We start from the raw sequence: 20,253 nt of genomic DNA on the forward strand, positions 1-20,253 counted from the left end.
AATCATATCGAAACGGTGTTTGTCGGTCAGATCTGTTATCACGTTATCACAAGCAAGCATGGACTGAGACATCGTGCAGAAGACAATGTTGAGACGGTGAAACTGCAGACTGAGAAATTACAAAAATGCATTAGTGGAAAATTTCCCCACGTTTGGGCCTAATCACGCAGCCAAAACAGCACCATTCCACAATGACCTCTCCAAGGTGACTTTGCAGTCTGTCTGAATCATATCTGACGTCACAGGCTGCAATTCTGTGAGACGCTGCAGAAGGGGTGGGCTCAGGGCCCAGGGCCGGCGGCACCTGTCATCTGCACCATTGTCGCTGTGAGTTATAATTAAACTATTCCATAATCTCAACTGCCTATCAGTGCTAAATATAACTACCACTTTGCTCTAAAAAAAAAAAAAAAAAAAAAATACAGCACCAGTTCTACTGCAAAGAGTTAAAGGTTAAAACGTTACAGATAACAATTCCAGTTCTTTCATGTATCAGATGACCACATCCATCCCTGGAACCACAACCCACATAACAGCTTTCATATCGGTTGCTTTTCCATCTCTCAAGTCAAACCAGGGGCTCCATCTACAAAACATAACACGATCTGATTTGATCCTAAATTAGATTTATAAAAGCAGAAACTGAGGATGCATAAAATCAACTGAAATAAAACCAGAACACGATATGACAAAGTGTGATGATCAAACCGCAAAAGGTAGTGATTTAATTAAACTTGTAATGAGAAGCGATCATAAACCGTCTGTTGTCAGCAATAGAGTAGATTTAAAGTCACCCATTTGTTTTCCACAAAAATAAAAGCTTGGTTTAGCGTTTGAAAAAGAAATTGGACTACCATAAATATCATATATATAAATATATTTATTATATTATATTATATATTTAAAAAAATAGATATTTTAGTGAAATATAACAGTAGTAATTTCTGTACTAATTTTGCTGTTATTATTATTTCATTCATAGTCATATAGTTAATATATAAAATCACAAAAGGTGCAGTCCTACAAACAAGCAAACCTTTTTTACTTTAAACAAAAAAACTAAATGTGATTTTTGTGTACAAATGTACAATGTATGCTAAATGAAAAGCATGCATAATAACTTTTTAGGATTATTTTCTAATGAGTTACATTTTGTGAGCAATGAGGAGTGAGAATTAAACATCAGTGAATGAACCTATATAATTTATAGATTTTGAAATAATTTGCGATTTATAAAGTAGGATGCAAGATCATTCTCTACATGCATTTATTAACGAGGCTCCAGGTAATTAAAGAAAATAAAAAGCTATTTTTCACACTACATTGTTCATTTGCAAGAGCTCAAAAATATGACAGACATTATTGGGCATCTCCAGAAAAAAGGTGGCGCAAAAATATGAAAAGCAAACCAAAAGAGCCAACGCTGTGCCCAGTGGATATAGATATGCTTCTGGGCAGAGCATGAGTGCTGACGAACATGTGATGAGGACTGACGCACACAGTCCATTGAGAATCAACAGGTGCAACCAAAAATACCTATACTCATATAATGGAGCTGTACGGGGTTCATACAGGGACTGAAGAGCTAAAAGGCTGTTATCATCTCATACAACAACCCACAAGTGCAGTGACCTCGCTAAGAACTTCACTGTGATCACGTTGTCTTTATCATGATATAAAATGCAACACTTACCAGCAACCTCCACTATGTCTCCAGGCACAATGTCTTTGGCTTTGATCCTCTGCACACTCTTCCTGTCCTGACGGTACACCTTGCCCATCTCGGGCTCATACTCCTTAAGGGCTTCAATGGCACTTTCTGCATTACGTTCCTGAGATCGACAGAATTAAACATTTTTTTTTTTTAAAGAAAGAAAGAAAAGTAGATTGAGAAATTTTGTAGTAGTTTGAGAAAGGAATTTCTGGTTAAACTACACACTTTGCCTGCAATTAATCAAAATTCATGGCATTTCTCATGCTTTACTGACCTGCCAAACACCTACGATGGCATTAGCTATAAGAATCAGTAAGATTACAAAAGGCTCCACGAAGGCAGTGATTGTTTCCTCTCCCTCTTCAAACCAGGCTAATACCTGCAGGAAAGGAAACAAAAAGTCATGTCACAACACATCCCGTTAGATTGAATCAAGCATTAGAGCACCTTGTGGATATTTCAAGACCAGTAGATCAAGATTCTAGACGAGACATGCCAGTGACATTTGCCTTCTCATAATGAATTCAATAACCCGTTTACAAATGAGATTCTGTTTGGATTGCATAAACCGCATGACTTTAAACAAGTTTAAACGTGAGCAAACGGCCTGATGAAGCCAAACACAGCTGTATGTTTTAATGACTAGAAATAAAACTCCCACAGCTCCCTGTAGCCACCACATCTTTTATTTCCCTTATTTAGATATATTATTATATATGAACTCCGCCAAAAAAGATGCAACATCCATTTACTTTCCCTCGTGTCATTAAGCATACGCACTTTTTTGTTTAGCACTGAAGTTTTGCACCTTTAAAAATAGATTTGCATGATCTGCGTAATATAAAAAGTAGATGCAAAGCATGGAGGTCAAAGCAGAGATTGAAGCCTTCCAAATCAACACCTTGGTGGTTTTCTCAAGAGACAGTGGAGTTACTGGTCTGTCTGTGGTAATGAGAGGTTTGCAACTGAAGGTCAGAGGCCTAATTTGGCCTGCAGAGATGCCCTCTTACAGAGCCAACTACGAGACAGCTGTCAAACCACAGACTCCAACACCTCAGTATCACTCCGCTGGGCGATGCTGGCATACCTCTCTACTTCCACCCGACCAGCCAGTTTCATCTCATCAGCTACGTGAATGCATTCAAACTTATGCGTTTGGGCAGCGCTGCTCGATTATGGCAAAAATCATAATCATGATTATCTTTGATCATATTGCCCTCCGAAAATCATGTTAAATAATCGTGATTTGAAAATTGACCAAAGTCTTATTTCACAATACGAGTAATTTTATATATCCGTGAGATACTTCAGCAAAAACTAGGTTAACTAAGAAAAAGGTCCCCAAAACAATTACACAAGAAAGTCAGCATTACAATAAAAAAAGAAACCAATTACAAACAAAACCGAAAAATACAGAACAAAAATACAAATTAAATAACAGTGCTTTAAGTTTTTCAGGAATATGTATTAACAGTGGTATTCCGATAATCAAGCCTACAACAACAAAAAAAATAGTTGTCTTACTGTACACATTAAATATAGATTAATCCTTATTAAAGCTACTGAAGTTATTCAGTCAAGGTCAGTGAGTGATTTTCGTTGTCATTTGTGGTTTGATTATCATTAATGACAGACTGCAGCATGTTTATTAGGCTACTGTCACTTTAAGAGCTAATGCACGGATCCAATATATTGTTAAAAATGCGTTTACCTTCTCAACGGGTGTAACTGTATTCGTACCGAACCGGGTCGGTACAGGGATTTCGGTTCGGTGCATGTGTGTATCGAACGGTTTCCGAATGCAATCTTTAACAGTTAACAGTCGGCTGGTTTTAAGCGCGAAACACACACTAAAATCTGAGTTCCCACACAAACATATTAAGTATTCAGTCCATTTTATCACGAAATTCAAGTGATACATTTTTTACTCTTTAATGTTGCGTGACTGATCACAATTCAAGCGGCTGTGCGCGTGAACATGATCGATCATCTCTTCCTAAAGAATAAACATCTGAAGGTATGTTGAGGATACATTACAACTTACTGTCATATATCATATGTGGTGTAATCATTTAATCAGTGTTTCAACGGCGTAAATACCTCAATATAACGGCTTGTAAACTAAACAATGTCATGTAGCATCACATTTACCTCAGGCAGTGTCCACAGAATTTTATTCACTAGAGAAATCAACGCTTTCACTAAATATATATATTTATTATATATACCCACAACAGAGACCAGTTCATTTAAATTGCAATATTTCACAGAATTACTGTTTTAACTGAATTTTTGATCAAATAAATGCAGTCCTGGTGATATTAACAACCCTTTCAAGTCTCCAACCAAACAGCCACGTGTCTTTTCATTTGGTGGTAAACTATCTTGGCTAATTCAAGAGGTCCTTTAACCTCAGCTGTAAAACTGCAGCACACTACTAAGGTGTCTTGTTTGGCAGCTAGTGACAGACACTCACTCAATCTCATTGAATGCTGTTGTCACCATTCCTAAGGAGTTCCGCTTCCTCAGCTGTTTAGCCCTTCTGATCCGCGAGTAACCCAAGACAAGGCGTGCGAGACTCGGGAAGCTAACAAGACCACTTTCACAGCCCTTCCGGATACCAGTTGGTGTTGATTTCAGCGCATGTAACGCTGTGGTGTGTTTACGTGCAAACCAATCAACACCTGACATGAGAAACGGCTGTACTGACCCCATTTACACCCAAAGATCGTTAAAGAATAGTGTACAGTAATAATCACAGTAGAAACCTGCCAGAACATGTTACGAAATGTACTTACAAAAGATATACAAGCTGCCAGTAGAAGAATCCGCACAAGTAAATCTTCAAACTGCTCGATGACAAGTTCCCATATAGATTTCCCTGTCAAACATCAAAATCAAATGTATCAGAATCACGAGTACAATGATATTGATAACATCATGTTATAGTTTAAAAATTAATATTACCTTCCTCAGCAGGTAACTCTGTGTGGTTTATTGAAGGATATGGAAAAGACAAAGTATAACATTACAAACATATACACATCCATATACACATACACATTCTTTAAAAAAAATAATCTTCTTTACTTTAAAAAACCCCCAATGTTGATCAATGTTACACCCAAGATATGTGAGACGTGATAGTTACAAAGGGTATCATCATGTCACAAACACCTTTCACTTAACAAATATGCTTGAATATGTGGTTTAAATCCAAATGAGTGAATATCTGGCTCTTCTTTGAGCACATACTGTGAATAAGATGTTCTGAGCCGGCCGCTGACAGGAATACATGATTCTGTTTAATTGATGAAAGAGGAAGAATGGAGAGCGGCCGGCTATGCTCGCTTTGATTTTACAGAAACATAATTTAGAGATTTAAACATCTCTTTCAGCTTTTTCTGTGTTGGAAGGGCCTGTGTGTGCCTGTCTTCCACCTTGTCAAAGTCTAGGGGATATGTGCATGGCAAGCTATTTTAACATTTTGTTTTTCTTAAAACTTAGGGTACGTTTACACCACAGCGATGAACTAAAACGGAGAAGGTTTTTCTTTACGATTTTCACATACAGATGACAACATTCACATGCATTACGTCACTGTTTTCACAAATTCTTGCTTTTGTAGATTACACAGACGATAACTAGACTGGGTAAACCCAGCCTGATTTGCCGGCGATTTGATTTCGCCCTGCAGCTCTGTCTGGAAACCTGTACATTCATTTCTACTGCTTCTGTTACACTTTTGCGGGAACCAATCCCAGACTGGCTTATCCACCTGGCGTGCTATTGGCGGGTTTAACACGATGACAGATAGAGAAGCGATGGGTCGTTGCCCGTTGATCACGCCTCTTGTGGTCTGATTGGTTGAAGGCCTATCCAATTGCGTACAGAGTCATTTAATTTATGCTCATTGATCACGCCTCTGGTGCAGAAGAAAATACAGAGCAGACTCCCCAGACCAATGTTCAATCTTAAATTGAGCTTGGTCTGGCGATAGCCAGACAGGTATTGTTCTCAAAAACATACACTTTGAAACCCATTTGTCAAAAGTTTGCATTGTCAGGCCCCCAAAACTAGCCTGGCTCCGCCCTCCTAGGTACTTCCGCTCAATTTTCATTTTCCTTCAGTACTCCGTCTGGGATTGCGGTATATTCTCCGGTCAAATTTTAACCGGTCCAATCAACGAACAGAGGGAGTGGCTGAGAACGATGACGTTGATGTCGTGCGCTAGTTTGAGATGACATGCGTTGCGACCAAACGTTAGCGATTGGTTATGGCAGGTCCAGAGTGGCTCTGGGCAGATCCAATAGTTTTAAACTTTAACAGAGTACCCGCCTTCAAGGGAGTGAACGCTTGTCAATGGCATAACCAGAGTGACTCTCTGTACAAATGAAATGTACGAGAGTCTGGTAGGACCAGGCTACCCCAAAACACATTTGTCATGTAAATTAATAGCCAAAACGCATAATTTTTCTCCATTTTTTAGTTGTCTGTGTAAACTACAAAAACATGAATTTGTGAAAACAGTGACGTCATGAGTATGCGTATTACATGTTCAGTCTACAGGCGCGTAGTGTTTCTTTACAAAGGGACAGCACCAACTACTGGCCTGGCATGCTTAATACAGTGTTAGTGTTTTTGCAGATCCGTGAGAATTGGGATCGTTTGACAACGTCATCTGTATGCGAAACTTTTCCCCCCAAAAAATTCTCATTTTTAGTACGTTGTCGTCGTGTAAACATACCCATAGTATCCATTTAATGCCATATGCACTTAATCACTCGTTAAATAACTCAATCATGACTAATATTTTTTATGTTTCACGAACAACGATTCATTAGATATTCCAATAGTGACTAATATCTATTCAATTAGTGTGTGCTAATGACAATTAAGTAACAATTCCATTGCTATTAATACTTTTTAATTGCCATTGATTTTTATGGGGATCTGTAGTCCAATTGTTGCTGGAAACTATTTTAGTTTTATTTAGGTAGTAGTACTTTTTCAATAATAGCTACTATACATACTCAAGCTTTATTAGCACTTACTTATTAGATTGTAGTACCGATCCGATTACTGGGATAATTTCTATAGTTCATCTCACTAGCTTTAATTGCTTTTTACTTGTACTGTGTCATATCGACTAATCAGAATGCCTAATAAATTTCTTACTAGTAAAATTAAAAAACGCTGCAAGTAACAACTGGAATACACCACTAGTGTCTATTAATTTAGTACTAGGAAAACTGAAAGCAGAACATAAGTATTAGAACCTAATGAACAGTTTACTAGTTAAATTGAAAGTCACTAGAGAGGTAGCATAGACAGAACAGATACTAGTTTTTAAACAGTTAATGTTTATCCAGCTTGCCATAAAGCGTGGTTCATGACGTCAGCTGTTTCGAACGCTCCTGCCGGCTGATTGCAACAAATGTAACAATTTCATGTCAACTTCAAAACGTCTGTCGCGCGTCGCTGCCTGTGAAGAACACAAAAGTATCAGACGTACCGTTTAGACCCCATTTCTCTCTCTGCTTTTTCACCTGGTCTAAAGTCAGTCCCGTGCTCTCGTTGACGCTGAAATAACTATAAACTTCTTCCACACTCTTGATGTGAGCGTTCTCCATGGTTAGACTGGAATACAATCCCGCTCAAGAAATCTGCCTTGGTCAAAAAAAAGAAAGAAAAAAAAAAACAGATACGCATAAGCCTATGAGTGACACATACATTTACATCCAATGAAGAACATATGTGGAAAGTTGAGACGGGCAAATGCACCTTCCAGTAATCTTATCCAAACAGTTCTTCTATCTTCGTCTTGTTTCCCAAATAATTGGGAGTCAGTGGATGCCAAAAGAAAAGATCCTTGTTTAGTACATCACATTCAGTCCCCGTCCAAGCCTCTGCCTGCCTGGAAATGTGACGGTCGACCCTTTCACCGTCCTTCTCTCCCGTTCAGTGGTGATGGAAACGGCGTTTACTCGTTTTATCGCAGGAGACTCACTACTGCCTCGCTGCCGCATGTGGAGGACGCTGATTGGACAGCGAGTGTCCAAGGAGCCATCAACATCCAATCAATCGACTTTGGCTAAGGCAGCACTGACGTATTTTGAGCAGACGTTTGTTTATTGGTTTATTGGACTGTCACTCAATGCAGCTGATATAACCTTTGTCCCGCCCCTCCAATGCAGGTGAACCCACAGGTAAACGGTGTTCCTGGAAAGCTGTCTGCACGTGTATTTATGTCTAATGACTGCAGTTTCGTTTTTATACCCTATAGTATTTTAAATCTTTTCGTATTTTGAGTGCGTACATGTAACTCTTTTTCTTTGTTCGGATTAAGTACATTCAAAAATACATTTATACCAAAAAAAAAAAAATTATGTAATTTTTTTTTTATTAAATTATCTTGCGAGTGTGTGTATATGTATTAGTGCTGTCAAATTAAAAGTTCGTGTTTACATAATATATGTGTGTACTGTGAATAATAATTATGTGTATGTATATATATATATATATATATATATATATATATATATATATATATATATATATATATATATATATATATATATAAATGCACTCATTCATGTATATATTTAAGAAATATTTGCACATATACTGTATATATATAAGTTATATTATATACAAATACAAATATTTTCTATATAAATATAAAAATATATATAATAATTGAAGCATTAATGCTTTGATTTTAAGCCATGTTTGTTCAGTTCATTAGAAAACATGACAGTTACTAAGAAAGGCGTGATTTTTTTACATTAAAAATTATTAATGTTAACTTCCATGTATTCAAGGTTAAACTAAAAGCATTTTAATAATTTAATAAGTAGAAAACAGTATAAAAAATAAATCAGAGTAGGTGTAAGCACTGCAAATATTACATTTTTATGAACTGATTTTTAAAAAGATATTTCTTTTTATCACCTCATATCCTCGTTTTGAATGTAAAACTAATAATACTTTTCTATTTTACTCTAATTGCTGGTAAAAGAAAATCAAACTGTGATTATGATGTGGGCCTTTTGAGCAAGACTGACTCAGTATTAAATCATTTCAAGCTGCCAGATGTCCATTATGCTGTGCAGACACAGATATGCAACAGTTCGTGAGGATGCAGTGCTTGCACCTACTCAGGGTGACCTATGCATATTATAATATTATTAATGTAAGAATAAATGAATTAATTACCACCCTGGAGCTCTACATCCATTTGTATAGAAATTATCAATCTATATATGCTTATGGGTTCTTTGGTGATAATAATTAATGTTCAAACAATGACATTCTAGATGGATGAATGCACCAAACAGAAAAAGAAAGCTGCAGGGTCTGAAGATTAAAAAAAATGACTATGACTTTATAATTCATGTTTGTTTACATATTTTTTTATTTTCAGTTTTACAAGCAAAAACAGAAGTGAACTAGCCTAGCAGTCTTTTCACTTTTCCATATAGTAATAAAGACATTGAAAGAAAATGCACACTTTTTTTTTTACAAAATGTATGATGATGGGACAAATGAGTGTTTACTACTTTAGCACCACCCTGACAGAGCCACATAAGGAGATCTAACTGAATTCCTAAATTGGACAGGCCTTCTAGACAAGGTCATGGCTGTTGTTTCCCAAAATAACTTCGAGCACAGGCGCATCCAAAGTGTAGCACTTTGTAGGGCATTATCTTTGGACACTTTGACTGGAGCTCTGTTCTTAAAGATGTGTCAAAACCGAGACTAGGGACTTGCTGGAAGTTAGTGTGTCACCTTTGGACACTCTTATGCAGACAACTCTCAGACATTTCTTTTACTTGAGAATGCGTATTAATATGAAGTTTTACCATACAAAATATACAAACAATTGTGTATATACACTGCCCGGCCAAAAAAAAATACAATTTGCTGTTTGGATTTAAATAGGCCAAAAAAAGAGTCTATGATTGGATTGCTGTGATTATTATGTTTCTAGAATGTTATATGTTTGCCAACAGTTCTTCTAACTCTAACTGATAGAGTGTGTAGCTTTTCATTTCTTAAACAACCATGTAGGAAGACACATCATGGCCATATTCCAGGATGACAATGTCATAATTTCATTGAAAGTCTTTGGGATGTGCTGGAGGAGACTTGACAGAGTGCTGGACTCTTGCATCGTCAATACAAGATCTGGACCAAAAGATTATGCAACTCTTCATTGAAATAACATCACAACATTTATTTCCATCAGGAGGTGCATCAATTTTTGGTTAAAATCTTGTATTGACAATGCAAGAGTCCAGCACTCTGTCAAGTCTCCTCCAGCACATCCCAAAGACTTTCAATGAATTTAAGGTCTAGACTCAGAGATGCCAATTCATGTGTGGAAATGATTCTTCATGTTCCCTCCCAACCATTCATTCACAATCTGAGCTGATGAATCTTGACATTGTCATCCTGGAATATGGCCATGATGTGTCTTCCTACATGGTTGTTTAAGAAATGAAAAGATACACACTCCATCAATCGTAGTTAGAAGAACTGTTGCCAAACATGTAACATGCTAGAAACATCTGCAATAATGATCCAATCATAGACTCTTAAGCATTTGCATATTTAAATACAAACAGCGACATTGTTTTGGGCCGGGCAGTGTGTGTATATATATATATACATTATTATTAATATATTAATGACCAGAAAGACAACTTTTACAAGGTAAATGGCATTACAGAACCAGCATATCCTTGCCAACATCCTGGATGACGTGCCCAATAGGCGCCTGGCTCTGAGCCTTGAGGTAGCACTGCTTCTTGCACTCCAACAGCGTCTCCAGCTCCTTCCACATCTTCATCTGTCTCATATTGGGCTCCTGGTTCTCTCGCACCTGCTTCACCTGCTGACGTAGAACCTGCGAGTCCACAGAGACACACTGTTCATCGGCTTTGAAAGACACGTCAAGTGCTGCATGTTCTGATGCTAATTGGAGATAAAAACATTCATTTACATATGTTCAAAGCATGGTTGGTGCAAAAAAACTGACCACATGATGAAACCTTATCCGAATTTCAAATTCTTGCAGAGCCATTCAATTTATTGTACCCATGTGCGGGCAGTCAAATCTGGGGTAATTCACGGATGAGCAAGCTTGTAAAGTAGCAGCAGTAAACAGTTAAAGGGCAGGACGGACAGTTATGGGAGAGCTTGGCATACCGTCGGCTCTCCTTCCACTGTGCTGAGAGGGTGGTCCACTGGTTGTACATCAGGGCAATGATTACACAAGCTTTGTTCTACGGCGTGACACTGATCGCATGCTCCATGTGATTTGGCAGAAATATCTCAGAGGCCAGGCCCCCCACTCTTAACTAACACCACGTTGAGCCCGACAGATGAGATAAAGACAAGTGAATGAACTGGTTGAACCAAGTTGAGTCAGAGAGGTTTGACAGGTCAAAGACGGTCTCCTCACCTTGCCCAAGGACTCCTGCTCCGCTGTGTTTGCAATGTACTTCTCTCTGCAAGGGAAGGATATTCAATTCCTTAAATGAATAGTTGTTTTAGTTCAGTTAACAAATTCTGTCTTCATGTTCTCACTCCTTACATTGTTCCAAATATACTTGTTGTACATTTGCACACACATTTGGATTTGTGCCGAATGAGAGTATGTGAAGTTTATTTGTATAGCGCATTTCCCACACGCCAGTAGTTTCACTTTTGCTTTAACTAAATTAGTTTAGGCTTTTACAAAATGTGTTGTTTATAATGAATGCCATTGGAATTTATTGTTTGTTTTATACGTATTTTTTTATTCCTGTTTGGTTCTGAATACTTTTAAATGTAAAGGATTTGATGTGGAGTATAATGTTTGTAAACATTTCGTTTTATTTACCGGTATTTAACATTTCTGAATGTAATAATTAAATTTGACTTATACACCAATCCGACATAACTGTTTATTGTTTTTCTCTCAACAATGAAATTTTGACTCAGTGTGACTTATTGTCAGGTGCTACTTATTTTCTGTAAAATATAGTAAAATAAATATTAAATAAACAATACACCGATCAGGCATAACATTATGACCATTATGGTCAGAGCATCTCCAAAACTGCAGCTCTTGTGGGGTGTTCCCTGTCTACCAGTGGTCAGAATCCATCAAAATATGTCCAAGGAAGGAACAGTGGTGAACTGGCGACAGGGTCACGGCCGGCCGAGGCTCATTGATGCACATGGAGAGCAAATGCTGGCCTGTGTGGTCCAAACAGACGAGCTACTGTAGCTCAAATTGCTCCAGAAGTTAATGCTGGTTCTGATAGAAAGGTGTCAGAATACACAGAGCATCACAGTTTGTTGTGTATGGGGCTGTGTAGCCGCTGACCAGTCAGGATGCCCATGCTGACCCCTGTCCCCCGCCGAAAGCACTAACAGTGGGCACGTGAGCATCAGAGCTGGACCACGGAGCAATGGAAGAAGGGGGCCTGGTCTGACGAATCACGTTTTCTTTTACATCACGTGGATGGCCGTGTGCGTGTGCGTCGCTTACCTGGGGAACACATGGCACCAGGATGCACTATGGGAAGAAGGAAAGCTGGCGGAGGCAGTGATGCTTTGGGCAATGTTCTGCTGGGAAACCTTGGGTCCTGCCATCCATGTGGATGTTACTTTGACACGTACCACCTACCTAAGCATTGTTGCAGACCATGTACAACCTTTCATTGAAATGATATTCCCTGGTGGCTGTAGCTCTTTCAGCAGATAATGTGCCCTGCCACAAAGCAAAAATGGTTCAGGAATGGTTTGAGGAGCACGAGTTTGAGGTTTTGACTTGTCCTCCAAATTCCCCAGATCTCAATCCAATCGAGCATCTGTGGGATGTGCTGAACAAACAAGTCCAATCCATGGAGGCCCCACCTCGCAACTTACAGGACTTAAAAGATCTGCTGTTAAGATACCACAGCACATCTTCAGGGGTCTAGTGGAGTCCATGCCTCGACGGGTCAGGGCTGAACTCAATATTAGGAATCATAATGTTATGCCTGATTGGTGTATATTAATATAGTTATTTAAATTTATATAAATATATTTAAATATCTGTCTTCCAAAACCAAAGTCATTTTGACCACTTGTATAATACTTTTTGGGTATTATGTTTTGGAGCTTGACAGGTCCTGTTGACTATATGCTATCAAATAAATAGCAGAGTAAACATTCTGAAAAGAAAATCATCCTTGTTTGAAACAACATGAAGGTGAGAAAATGATGACAGTTTTTAAATGTCACATTTAGTTACTTCCAATTGAGCAGGTATCCAAATGCACTTTCATTGTGCTAATCTAATCTAACAATAGCAAAAGAAGTACTTATGACTTATGATTACAGTAATTCTCCAATTCCTGAGTCACTCCTGCTTAGGACTGAACCTGCAACCTTTGTGCAACAGCTGAAATCCCAAACCACAAGGCTTCCGCCCACCTCCACATTTAACAGAATTTGTGCTAAACTTTTCAAACGTGTAGGCTGTATGGATCAAAATGGGTGAATAGATACTTGAAGCATAGCTGAAACAAAAGACATGAAAAAAGAAAAACAACAACAGTTCTGAGCAGTAGGCAGGCAGGCATGCTGAGAGCTGCAAACTCAAAACAGTCTCTCAGGGATCGTTTGTTTGTCAGTTATGATGCAGTAATTCATGTGTTTGTGCATGTCTGTCTTTTCACTGGAGCTCTGAGGTTTATCTATAGCAGATATATCTCCAGTTTCTTACCTGAGAGCTGTCCTCCGCACCTGTAAGTCCATTGACTGATTGATCTTACTCTGCTCTGCCGCTCTCTGCATTTGACTCTCAGTAATCTGTGAAGGAGAGGCCGAGGGAAGAGTAAGAGAAAACAACAGCACTGGAAATCTCTGATGTCTGAGAGGAAGATGGGTTTTTACCTCTCTAACGCAGTTAATGTGATGATATCGGCTTTCTTCCTGTGCAGTCTCTTCCCTGAGTGTCCTCACTTCCTGTATAACATCAGGACATTAAACCACTGTCTGCTCATCTAAGTATATTCCAAAATGTATTTCATAAGATGCTAAAAAAGGCAAAATTCAGAATTGAATAAATCTTTATAACATTATTTTAACATTATATTATTTAAACCAAATTGGCCCCACAGGACGTGGAAGCAGAATCTGAATTGGACTGAGAGGAAGAATAATTGCAGATAAAATAAATATAAGATATAAGCCTGCTTTGTTGTTTAACTATCCAAATAAAAATAAAAAACATGAAATACTATACATCAAATTTTTCAGTATGAATTACCCATAAAAATGTTATCATACAGATGGTGTATAGTACATTACTTTATTTGTGATAATAGCAATAATTAAATGTATATTTAATTATAATATAATAAAGCTTATTAATTAAATATAACTTTATCCATCGTTTGACTCCATTTTAAAGGCATTTTTTTATATTTCAATATTAACTGAAAAACAGCATTCTGGGAAATGTTTTTCCACCTCGGCCTATAAAATGAAAGTTATTAATTATATATAATGAAATATATATATATATATATATATATATATATATATATATATATATATATATATATATATATATATATATATATATATATATATATATATATATATATATATATATATATATATATAAAAAGCATTGCATTTAATAAAAGAAGGTAAATGTTTTAGTTTAGTTAGTTTATTAATAAACTATATATAATAATTTAAATAAATTGAAATGTAATTATTACCATTACCATAAAAAATACATATAAAAAATACATCATATCTTCTGTAATTCATAGTGAAAAGATAAATGCATAATTAAACAGAGAATTTATTTCTTTGATTTACTTCTTGTTTTTTTTTTGCATTTTAATTCTACTTTTTTTAATTCAAATTATAATTATATTTCTCTAGGGCTGTCAAAAGATTAATCGCGATTAATCGCATCCAAAATAAAAGTTTGTGTTTACATAATATGTGTGTGTACTCTGTTAATTATTATTTATATATAAATACACACACAAGCATGTATATATTTAAGAAAAAAATATAATTTTTATATATAAAACATTTATATTTATATATATTATAGATTATATAAATGTATATACAGTATATACATGCAAATATTTCTTAAATATATACATGAATGTGTGTGTATTTATATATAAATAATAATTAACAGAGTACACACACATATATTATGTAAACACAAACTTTTATTTTGGATGCGATTAATCTTTTGACAGCCCTATATTTCTCCAAGTCTCAATTCAATCTTAGGGGTTTCTTTTAAAATACACTCTCAATTCAGAATCAATGTTACACAACCCTGCCCTAATTTAGAGTACCTGTTCCAGTTTGGATCGGTTGCTCTCCAGTCCTGCAGCACAGGTGTCATACTGACCCTTTTTTTGCTCATACTCTGGAGCGAGCTCCTGTTTTAACAAGCAAAACAAAAGAGAATATAATTCTGACAGAGCTGATATGCTGATTGGCTCTTTGTAGTTGATAATGGTTCTCAGTAAAGAGGAGAGAAACAAATGGCTTTGTATCTCCAGTATCTCGCTTGATGCTAAACAGTCACTCACCGTATGTTCCTGTCTCAGGACTCTCAGGTCCTTTATCAGTGGAGACAGAGCAGACTTCTTCTGTGCTATCATTGAATTGAGCTTTTTTACCTAAATAAACACAAATCTTCATGATAGAAACTATCAAATGCATACACATGACAAAGTCAGTTAACCCCTCAACTGTCACTGTCCCGCTAGCTCTTTTTTATATCACATATTTTAATAGTCATCATAAATTAGGTATCATTCGAAAGCTTACGAACTCAAAATTCATCCTGTGAAAACCGTTTTGAAATTGGACTGCGTTACCAGTAAACAGAACTAAAATAACTTTAAATTATTTTAGCAGGCTCGTCCCCTAGTCAGGTTTCATATAAAAAAAAATATTTTAACTACTTTATAGTCAAAACCTTTTCTAATCTTGACAAAACACATATTGTCGGAAAGGTTTGAGACTCAAGGTTCCATATTTGGTGACCGTTTTGTGATAGAAGTTATATTTGGACAGAAATGTATTAATTTGTTACAGGAGAATGCATACAAATTCAGTGGAATGTGGTTGACACCCAGTGGATATTTTTGGTACAGCGCCTAAACAAACTCTTATGGGAACTTCAATTTTTGTGATATCAACTTAAAATTTGGAACACAACTTGGTTAGACATATGGCTTTGATTTGATAGTAATTTTAGAGTAAAAATTATTTTGTAAAATATTAGTTATTAGTTCAAGTTATTTTCCATAACTTTTCATACTTCAGTGTCTTCTTTAAAGGGGCTATATGCAACTTTTCCCCCAAAATAAACGTAACAATAGCCTTTTTATTTTACCATTTATGACTCAAACATCTCCTGATGAGCATACTGACACCTTGTCCGCTCACAGTGGGTGCACCTATAAGCCTGTATCCTATTTTTCCTATTTTCTGGCGGGTCGTTTTTTTCCCGCGCTGTCTGCGGATGTGACGTCACCACCGTTGCGAGAGCGAGCAGAAAATAAGAGCAGTTCTGTTTTTTGGCCACAGGTGTCAGTCGCGAGTTTAAATTTCAGAAAAACGCATATAGCCCCTTTAAACAAGACCAAACATAGTGCATTTGGATAGTGCATTTTCACGTCTATTCTCAAAAAAGGGGGTGACAGTTAAAGGGTTAAAGAAACATAAAAATAAATATATCAATTTTAGCCACTATATATTTCCTAAATAAGATGAATTACTTTTTGTTAGATAATACAATTACTTACCCAACATGCTATGTTAAATAAGTAACGTTATTATCTAACAAAAAATGACTTGGGGGCGTTTTGTATTTATGTACTTGGCCAAACTCACCATTTCAGACATGTCGTCCAGTGTTCGTCCCTTCATCTCATCCAGCTCGCTCTTGATAGCGGAGACTCTCTCCAGCTCTTCCTGAGTATCGCTGTAGCCTGAGATCCCCCGCTGGGCCTCCAGTGATTGCTGAACACGACAACACAAACAAAGCATAAATAGAACAAATGTTTATTCGCCTTGTCAGTTTGATTAGATTACTTACTGAAATGTTTCTTAGTAAGAGTATTTGCATGAGGTAAACAATTAGTGTTACTTCATAACATTTTAGCTGCGAGCTGCATAATTTCAGCCTACAAATCAAGTAAGATCTGAACCATGTTAGCAACAATCTTATAATGATATCAAAACTGGCCCTACTTACATAATAAATATCCCATGTCAATGGGCATGATTCATCAGGACATGTTTTTCAAATCTTTTCATTAATGGCTTAAAATGATTTTTGTTGACTGCTGTTGTGACCATAATAACATTAACCTATGCAGGCATGTGCGGGGGCTCAATTTTCAATTTTCATTTTCAAATGTGCCCCTCTGAACAATTATCAACAATAATATTGTGGTCAGTAAAACAAAATGCATTTGAATTTTAATTAATATAAAATGTGTACAAAACAGCAACGAATCGCTGAAAGGTTTTAAAATTCCTGTTTATTATTACATATCTGCCGTCAGACAGTCAATGGGTTTTCGTCTTGCTTCAAACTTGACAGACTGGCATTCTGACCCGCAAGCTTGGTTTTTTCTTTTTGTTCTAATTATTCTGCTCACTTTAAAAAGTAAAATATAATGAGTTTATGTCAGTAGTTGCATATTCATAACTGTGATTACAGTCTAGTTTTCAAAAGCGATCAAGAACCACAGTAGGCTGACGTCGTCATACTCAGATTCAAGTCAGAACATGGATCTGCTCCTGCTCCATTGGGCTGTGATTACGGGGCGTGTTTCAACTGAACCAGGAAAGAAAATGCCTCTGCACTCAATTGGATAGACCTACAACCAATCAAACACTTTTTCAATGAAATGATTGTTAGGCTGCATTAACTAGGTCAGCCGGAATCGGGAACACTTCCCATAACACCTGATGTACTCGTTACATCATCAGAAGAATGGCATCTACGCTAATGATAGTCTCTCTGTTTTATCCCGAGGTTTACTGCAGTCAGCCGGATCCGGGCCGTATCCAGTTCAGATGGTGGACCTGCGCCCAGAGAAGACCAACACAGGACCCTGAAGTGTCTGGGAGACCGTGATTAGACTCCCCCTGAAACTGCCTCATCGACACGGCATCTCAATAAACCCGTCTCCGGCGTGTTGACTCAGATTGTTCGAATATTTCAATTAAATAATACTTAAATCGATATGTCATCCTCAATAAACCCGTCTCCAGCGTGTTGCCTCCGATCATTCGAATATTGCACTTTAATAATTATTTAATCAACATCATCCTCAATAAACCCGTCTCCAGCATGTTGCCCCCGGTCCCTCGAATATTCCGATCTATTATGACCTCTGAGCTGTAAAGCTGCCAGAATAATAATAATCATACGCTGTTTGTTAATTGGCCAGAGGAGAACTGGCACCCCGACTGAGCCTGGTTTCTCCCAAGGTTTATTTTTCTCCATTAGGTCACCTAATGGGGTTTTGGTTTCCTTGCCACTGTTGCCTCTGGCTTGGCGTGCTCAGTTGGGACACTCAATTTTTCAACTAAACATTGAAATAAATCTAATTAATAAACTAAATTAACCATTTAAACTAAATTACTGATCAAATTATTGATCTAAAGCCCACACTGTCACTATATGATAATTGAAATGAACTGATGACATCAGCGTTTTTTCCAGAATGGCTATACAGCTGAATAAAATTATGCTGCATTATTTTCCTGTTTAACACTGTAAAGCTGCTTTGAAACAATCTACATTGTTAAAAGCGCTATATAAATAAAGTTGACTTGATAGTTGCTCCACAACGGATCAAATCCAGACCGAACTTCCCGACCTCAAATGTTGTGGGTAGGGCTAAGTTCGGCTGGCATCCAGGCTAGAACCACAGACCCTGGCTCTCTTGATTACTAGTGACTATTCAATTAAAAATGGACATTACATAAAATAAATAAATAAATACACACACACAGATCAGGCATAACATTATGACTTTTGCTGCCTAAGCAGCCCTGTCCCGTCGAGGCATGGACTCCACTAGACCCCTGAAGGTGTGCTGTGGTATCTGGCACCAAGATGTTAGCAGCAGAGCCTTTAAGTCCTGTAAGTTGCGAGGTGGGGCGTCCATGGATCGGACTTGTTTGTTCAGCACATCCCACAGATGCTCGATTGGATTGAGATCTGGGGAATTTAGAGGCCAAGTCAGCACCTCAAACTCGTTGTTGTGTTCCTCAAACCATTCCTGAATCTCTTTTGTTTTGTGGCAGGGCACATTATCTGCTGAAAGAGCTACAGCCACCAGGGAATACCATTTCCATGAAAGGTCTGCAACAATGCTTAGGTAGGTGGTACGTATCAAAGTAACATCCACATGGATGGCAGGACCCAAGGTTTCCAAGCAGAACATTGCCCAAAGCATCACTGCCTCTGCCGGCTTGGCTTCTTCCCATAGTGCATCCTTGTGCCATGTGTTCCCCAAGTAAGGGCACCCGGCCATCCACATGATGTAAAAGAAAATGTGATTCATCAGACCAGGTCACCTTCTTCCATTGCTCCGTGGTCCTGTTCTGATGCTCACATGCCCACTGCAGGCACCCTGACTGGTCTGCGGCTACACAGCCCCATACCCAACAAACTGACCCAGTCATCTAGCCATCACAATTTGGCCCTTGTCAAACTCGCTCAAAACCTTGCGCTTGCCCATTTTTCCTGCTTTTAACTCATCAACTTTGAGGACAAAATGTTCACTTGCTGCTTAATATAACACCCACTAACAGATGGCGTGATGAAGAGATAATTAGTGTTATTCACTTCATAATGTTATGCCTGATCGGTATATATATATATATATATATATATATATATATATATATATATATATATATATGCACGTCCCTGAACCATTGACATCATACGCAGTCAATAGCAATACAATAACATTTACATTACATTATATCCAAATTATTATTCTGTTTATTGCATTAGGAAGTAATGATTATATTCTGATATTATGAAATATGAAATAACTCGCAATGCTGTTTCATGTTATCCATTCATGTCTTTCTTTCTTTGTGATAGAATTAAAGTTGGATGAAATGCAGATTTTGAATGCTGGTGTGTTTGTACACAGCTAGTGTCATGGTTAAGTACTTTCTGACGGGTTGTGTTTGTACACACAGTCAAATCGCAGTGCAAAGCACAATATTCTCGGGGTATAGAGGAAACTTCACAGGTCAAGCTAAAACTAACAGCCATGGGTTTTAGAAATGTGGACAAATGTGCTGAGCACTATATCCTGAGGAGATTACATGACTAATCACATTTTGACACTTCAGTCTGACTCAACTCAACTTGCCTTCATCTTCTAGACATTTAAGACTAGTCAGGGAAAATCTTGCAAATCTTACAGGTGTAGCAGTACAATTTTTCACTGTATGGTTTGTAT

General features: G+C 37.3%; 2 protein-coding genes across 6 annotated transcripts in view; both read right to left on the reverse strand.

Annotated features, from left to right (window-relative positions):
* Nucleotides 1–7,800, reverse strand: part of atp2a2a (ATPase sarcoplasmic/endoplasmic reticulum Ca2+ transporting 2a) — a gene marked incomplete at its 3' end in the record, with an annotated part of 29,948 nt that extends 22,148 nt beyond the window's left edge. For 2 of the 4 annotated variants that reach the window (XM_079827641.1, XM_079827639.1), the window contains exons 1-6: nucleotides 7,499–7,683; nucleotides 7,230–7,384; nucleotides 4,682–4,699; nucleotides 4,513–4,595; nucleotides 1,989–2,093; nucleotides 1,694–1,832 (exon numbers count right to left, since the gene is read on the reverse strand). In XM_079827641.1, the coding sequence (XP_079683767.1) occupies nucleotides 1,694–1,832; nucleotides 1,989–2,093; nucleotides 4,513–4,595; nucleotides 4,682–4,699; nucleotides 7,230–7,347 (463 nt within the window). In that variant the 5' untranslated portion in view covers nucleotides 7,348–7,384; nucleotides 7,499–7,683. Of the gene's footprint in view, nucleotides 1–1,693; nucleotides 1,833–1,988; nucleotides 2,094–4,512; nucleotides 4,596–4,681; nucleotides 4,700–7,229; nucleotides 7,385–7,498 lie in introns of all 4 variants that reach the window. The other 2 variants (XM_079827640.1, XM_079827638.1) reach the window with 2 other exon arrangements.
* A 2,501-nt stretch (nucleotides 7,801–10,301) lies between these two features.
* ift81 (intraflagellar transport 81 homolog) overlaps nucleotides 10,302–20,253 on the reverse strand; it is a 94,144-nt gene continuing 84,192 nt past the window's right edge. For both annotated transcript variants that reach the window (XM_079826748.1, XM_079826747.1), the window contains exons 12-18: nucleotides 16,643–16,771; nucleotides 15,331–15,420; nucleotides 15,091–15,177; nucleotides 13,649–13,720; nucleotides 13,479–13,564; nucleotides 11,184–11,229; nucleotides 10,302–10,625 (exon numbers count right to left, since the gene is read on the reverse strand). In XM_079826748.1, the coding sequence (XP_079682874.1) occupies nucleotides 10,443–10,625; nucleotides 11,184–11,229; nucleotides 13,479–13,564; nucleotides 13,649–13,720; nucleotides 15,091–15,177; nucleotides 15,331–15,420; nucleotides 16,643–16,771 (693 nt within the window). In that variant the 3' untranslated portion in view covers nucleotides 10,302–10,442. The remainder of the gene's footprint in view (nucleotides 10,626–11,183; nucleotides 11,230–13,478; nucleotides 13,565–13,648; nucleotides 13,721–15,090; nucleotides 15,178–15,330; nucleotides 15,421–16,642; nucleotides 16,772–20,253) is intronic.

This window comes from Gobio gobio (genome assembly GCF_949357685.1).
Source record: "Gobio gobio genome assembly, chromosome: 10".
NCBI lineage: Eukaryota > Metazoa > Chordata > Actinopteri > Cypriniformes > Gobionidae > Gobio > Gobio gobio.